At 34.7% G+C, this 6,281-nt stretch overlaps 1 protein-coding gene across 2 annotated transcripts in view; it reads right to left on the minus strand.

The window, feature by feature from the left end:
- The window catches only part of LOC108693459 (serine/threonine-protein phosphatase 4 regulatory subunit 1-like), a 139,159-nt gene that overhangs the window by 108,625 nt on the left and 24,253 nt on the right, over window positions 1-6,281 (minus strand). For both annotated transcript variants that reach the window (XM_018202419.1, XM_018202418.1), the window contains exon 2: window positions 4,086-4,257. In XM_018202419.1, coding sequence (XP_018057908.1) covers window positions 4,086-4,255 — 170 coding nt within the window. In that variant the 5' untranslated portion in view covers window positions 4,256-4,257. The remainder of the gene's footprint in view (window positions 1-4,085; window positions 4,258-6,281) is intronic.

The following is a 6,281-nucleotide window of genomic DNA, read 5'->3' on the forward strand; positions in this document are numbered from 1 at the left end:
CATAAAATTTCATTAACTTATTAGAGTCTTTCGATCGTGAAGACGAAAAGGAAAATTCCCGTATATTTCTAGACAAACTTTCTAGACAAGCGACGATCTTAATGCAAGAAAGGAACAGACAGTGTAGTAAATATAGCGGAAAAAAGGAACAGAACGATGATGCACGCGAGGGAGTGTAGCAGGAAGTCGGAAATGTGTGGAAATACCAGAACTCGCGTTAAAGTATCGCGCCCACACGCTTCGGTCCACTTTCGGCGGCGAGTCGCGTCGTCCTCGACGGCGTCGTCGTGGTCGTCGTCTAGACTCCTTGCAGACATGACCTAAGGCTCGGATTAATTTTAGCAGTATTTTGTTTCGTCTGCTGCTCGGTGTCGTACGCATACGGTGTGCCATCCGGATAAACCCGTCGTGTCGACCCATCGTCCCCCTCTAACCCGTTCGGTATTCCGAAATATTTCCCATGCACGCGTGACGCGCGTTTCACGGAACTGCGTCACGACGTCGAAAGTATTAGCGTCCGTCTAGAACGATCGCCGATGACAATTCCACTTGCCTATCTACAATTATCACTTCTTCGAAAAGAGGCCGCCAGGTTGTCTCGACATAACAAATAATTCGATTGAATGAACAGCATAATATGTTAATAGCAGACGAGAACAAAGAATCTTTGTCTTACGTCGCTCGTTTAGCTGCGTAAAATTTTATTCATGTCATCTGATGTGATATCCGGTAAACAAGGGAAAATCAAGCGGTCACGTTTAACGTTAAGCGATGCGAATAAAGATCAAAGTGTCAGGAAGCTATGCCTTCGCGCGAAAATCGCTTTCAAGATAAAGAGATACGCCACGGGGTTTAATATTAGCTCGCGTGCGCTTTTACCGTGTATTAATTTTTTACGTGGAAAAATGAATTTAATACCATGAGTTTCATGAGAGAAGAGTGAGCATAATCATGCCTGCGATATTCTTCGCTCGCCGAGAACATCTTGGTTTCTAACGTTAACTTGGCGTCTTCCGGGCTTATATACACACCAGTACACCGGAAGAACCTACATCGTTACACGTGGAATCCTGTGAGCGCGTAATATACGCACGTTATCCCTAACCGTGGGTAATCGGAAACCGTCCAAGAACGCGCGTGAGCGGTTACGAAACACGCCTTTAATTACACGCTGCGGCGTATTGGAGCAGCCGGCGACACGCAACTACGCTTCACAAGAAATATCTTTTTTCTATCGACTTAAAGATGAATCGTCAATTTGATCGACTTGTAGATGCATTATAATATATATCTAATATATATTTAAATATAAAAGAAACTATCCAAATATTTATTTCTAATTTGTATTTTTTTATACATATACTTTTTTATATTAAGAATAAGAAAACAATCGATATATATAAATACATGTATTTGTACTCTAAAATCTCTTCTCGAAAATTTTTGAAATAGAATCTAATTCTAAAGAATGATAAAGGCCGGTATTCATAGTCGGTTCTTATTTCAAGATCATCTTAAGTAATGTCTTAAGCCTTAAGACATTAATGTCCTTTGATTAGTTCGACACCTCAAGACTGTATTTAGGACGGTCTTAAATTTAAGATCTGACTATAAATACCGATCAAAGAGCGAGAATTGAGTCAATGTTGAATTGATCAATGTTAAAAAGTGGCTTAATTATCAATTTTTAAGAATGATATTTTATTCTTTAGAGTTAAACTTCATTTCAAAGATTTGGAGATTACATTAAACCAAATATGATAAAATAGAAATGTTGGAATAATAATTATATATAAATTTCTAACTATATTTATCTCAAATTGTGTGCCGCATATTGTCGGCCTTGCAACACACTCATTTAACTGAAATAACAATCTTTACAAATTAATTTTTTATCGTCGATTTGATGCTACTAGCACACTTAAACTTTTTATATTCTTTCGTGAATGTTAGAAGGGTTAAACTTTAGACAATACGAACAAAGATCAGGACGTTTCTCTTGAAAGTTTGATATATCTTTTCGTGGAAGGCACAATTATGTTCGATCGCGCGTATGCTAATATTCTTAGTAGGTACGTACGATCTCGTGCATGGACTACAGTTTGCGAAAAAACAACGGCGGTTTTACCGGCGAATGGGGTAGCACGCTATTTCCGCTTTTTGCCTAGGTCCACTTAACCGCGAGGCGAATCGAAAACTCTTCTACCGTAGAAGATTTATATTTTTCCTGTAGTTACATACGCGTAATAATTCCGGGAATTTTTAATAAGGTCACAAAGATTTTCATTGCGATAAATCTAGCGGGAACAATACTTGAAGGTTTAAGAAATGTGCAAAACATGTTGAACGTTATTCAATCTGATAATTAGTTTTACAATGAAAATGTCTGCCCGTTTTGTATTTCTCATAACGTCAAATACAATAATCATTTTCCTTATTGTACAATTATACTTTAAAAAAAATATAAAAGCGTTGTACATAAATACATCATTGAAATTATTTATAATATGCGAAGTATAAAGAATGTTATCAAAGAATAATTTTTGTGCTTTTGTGATTTAAAAATATAAAATGTAATAAAAGTTTTTAAGAAATGGCTTTTTTATTTCGACATCTACATCTATCCTTATATCGATGTTTGAATTTTGCAATAATAACATTCTGGATGATTTTGTGTTTGCGAACATAAAAGTGTACCCACATATATTTGCTTCAAAGTTCGCTCATCCGAGACGCGTCCGAATGCCTCGAACGAGAGAACGAAGACAAAAGAAGAAAATAAGAGAGCGAGAGAGAGAGAGAGAGAGAGAGAGAGAGAGAGAGAGAGAGAGAGAGGAGGGGGGGAAAGAAGGGACGGTATAAAGGATACCGCAAAGAGAAGGAAGACGGGGATGGTCGCACATACGGGAAAGAGAGCGAATGAGGCCGGATGACGATGACCTCAAACGAGGCGCCCGGCAGTTGAAACGGCGCAGAGAAGGGAGGACGCGACGCCGCGCGCCGCGACGCTGACGCACCATGTATATTTGGCTAGTCCGTGCTTACAACGTCCGAATCGTGCATAGCAGCATAGCTTCTTCTTCTTCTCGTAGATAATACGTTCAAGCGAATTCTGTCTGCGCCGATATGAGCTGTCGGGAAGGGTAAGAATAAGCATCTGAAGAAATTAGGAGAAAACACGGTGTTCCCAACGGAGAAAGTTCGTTAAACTCACTCGGCAATTTGCGAGAAAGAAACTTGAAAAGAAACAGAACGATTTTCGAACGCTACGTTCAATTTCGTTAGAATCTTCTACAGATCGTTATATGTATTTTGTTTTGTTAAATTTTATCATGATGAATATAAATTATCGCGAAGAATAATCTTATGAGATAAACTGTACAGCGATTTAGCTTGAAAGAAACTATTGTTATTTCTAATCAGTAAAAATTTGTTTAAATAATCTCTCTAATAAATTTTCATTTACAATAACAAGATACTATCTATGAGCAAATATACTGTAATAAGTTAAGCATTATATAAATCTTATTCAAATAATCTAATAATTATTACGTTGTGTTGTAACTAGTGTGATAGAATTGTTATGCATGTTTTAGGTTTTGGATACCTATTTTGTGTAAGTGCACTCGTGTATTTGTTATAATTATACTGTAAATATATAACACTCTTTTATATATCTCCAGTTATCAAAACGAACTACTGGACCACTGTAGCATCGAGCGTAAATAAATGATTAATTATTCAATACATCGTGAGACTGAATAGAAGATCACGGAAGCGCAAAATAATGATGGGCAAAGCAGAAGGTATAAATGCTGTTGCATAGCGACACATCGACGTAATCTACGCTATGCGGTTTGGATTGATCGACATTTCTCGCACGATGTTATATTGTCATACTCTCGGTCTTTCCATGCGAACGATCGCTAAGAGAAAGCTCCGTATTTTTTATTTAGCTTGTAGTTATACGGCCAACACTTTGCATATTTCCGTATATATCATAAAGGATTTGCCAAAGCGAGAGGAATAAAGTCATACAACATAAATGACGGACATCATTTTAGAAAATGAAACGAACTACTTACCGGTTGAAGCTCTTTTCCGAGTTAGCGTGTAATTGCAGCCGGTTGATTTGAAGGAATTGTTCGTCTCCTCCACTTTCGTCACCGCCGCCATCGCGCTTGACACCTGATGAAAAAATGATTCTGGAGCCCTCATTACTGTCAATGATCTCTTCGTCATCCTCGGCTTCCATTGCTGCAAATTCGATAGATTTAGAATTAGTAAAATCATATTATAAGATAGAAATACATAGAGAATGATTTTTAAGGGATTAAAACTGTGACATGTCAAATTTTCATATAAGAGACGAAGATTATTTCTCACTAAAAATAAATCAGAACATCTTTTTTTTATAATATAATATATTTCATAATCATGATGTAATCAATTTTCTAAAATTGTCGTGTCATCAAAATTAATATTTAGCTTTGCAAATTTAGAAATAAAAATAAATACACAATCTTAGCGAGACATATCTGTGCTACAAATAATGTGCTATAAATGATTTCTTGATCAAATAATACTCAATCACAAACGTGGCAATTAGCATTTATATTTTTCTCAACTAATTTCAGCGAATTTGTATTATTTCCAGATTAATATGAACGTACCAATTTTAAAGTAATTTTTCGAGACACGCGCGTGATAAAATAATCTATCGAAAAAATGGTTGCTACACAAATTGTCCACAAATTGACCTCAGAAGAATGATCAAATCGATCGTAGACGATCGTACGCCTCGATGTAATTCGATTTCTTTTTATCCGACATGAACGAAGCCACTGGAGGCGGAAGGGTCGACAAATGTAACGAGTACGATGGCAAGCGACAGGTGATACGATAGCAGCAAGGAAACAATTCAAAAGAAAAGATATCACGGATATCCCCGAGACTTTCAACGACCTCGCCCTTACTTAAATCTCCGTTCTCCTTGCTATTCTCTATTTCGTTTGCCCCGCAATGCTATCATTTGATTTTCTTCATCGTCCATAACACTCTCGCTTAGAATCGAGTTCTATCGATCTTTTTTTTTTATTCTGCATTGTCTGCTTAACGAAGTTACGAAAGGCAATGAAATAGGACAAACAGTTGGTTAACGCATGGTTATACTGTAAACGGGGAAAACAGTTATTGTTATTAACGATGCTTTATATGTAATCGCTGTTCAATTATTTTTTAAAATTTGACAATTTTACATTTACAATCCGTTTCTGCGCTTCACATTTGAAGAGGACACAATTATACTGTCGAAACGTCTGTAATTTTCATTGAAAATATATTATTTTTTCACGGAAAAACACCTTGTAACGGCTTATATAGGCAATTTTTTACTCTATATTATTCTATTTATTTGACGTCTTGTCATAAAATTAATACGATTCAATTATATACAAGACAAAATTAATACTAAAAATAAAGAGAAATGTAATCTGTTGTAATTATTCTTTCAATGAAATACTTGTAAATCACAACTCAAAGATAATTTTGATATTATAAATACAGAGAAATAATCACAATAAGTAAGAAACAAAAAATTAAGGATATATTTTCATATTTATAGTGTTAAAATATAAACTTACTAAAAAATTATATAGATTTCAATATCTCTGAGAATTTGTACAAAGTAAATATTTTTTAAATAATCATATAGTTTATTCCTTAATATTGCTCCTTATATTTTTCTGTGGATTATTTTCATTTTAAAGTAACTGCTTTCTTTTATAAACGAAGGAACGATATCCTTAAAATGACAAAGGGAGAAAGCAAAATAAAATAACAAGTTGGTTCGGTAAGTCATGAAAAGAAAATACAAACGAGAAGAAAGCAAACTTAGCGCGAGATATCGGAAAGAGAATCGATATATATCGATTTATTATCTGATATTTTCATTTATCTGATTGTGGACTTCCTTTATCGCAAAAACGGATCTTGGCTTTTCTATTTAAAACGAATATCTTTTTCAAAAATTTTTTCTTCACTATATGATATATTTTCTAATTCTCTAATCTACTCATTTTTCCAATATATTCAGCAAAAAAACTTTAAAAATTCATTTAAATCATTTCGTTCATTTAAATCGTTCAATACGCCATCCACATAAAACATTTTTTTATTGTAACATAAATCAGAAAATTTCTTGACTTTATTTCCATTCACGAACTATTGTTTTCGTTAGATAAGCATCTGTTTCTGTCAATAATCTATATATATATATATAT

Source organism: Atta colombica, unplaced genomic scaffold (assembly GCF_001594045.1).
Source record: "Atta colombica isolate Treedump-2 unplaced genomic scaffold, Acol1.0 scaffold9, whole genome shotgun sequence".
NCBI classification, from domain to species: domain Eukaryota; kingdom Metazoa; phylum Arthropoda; class Insecta; order Hymenoptera; family Formicidae; genus Atta; species Atta colombica.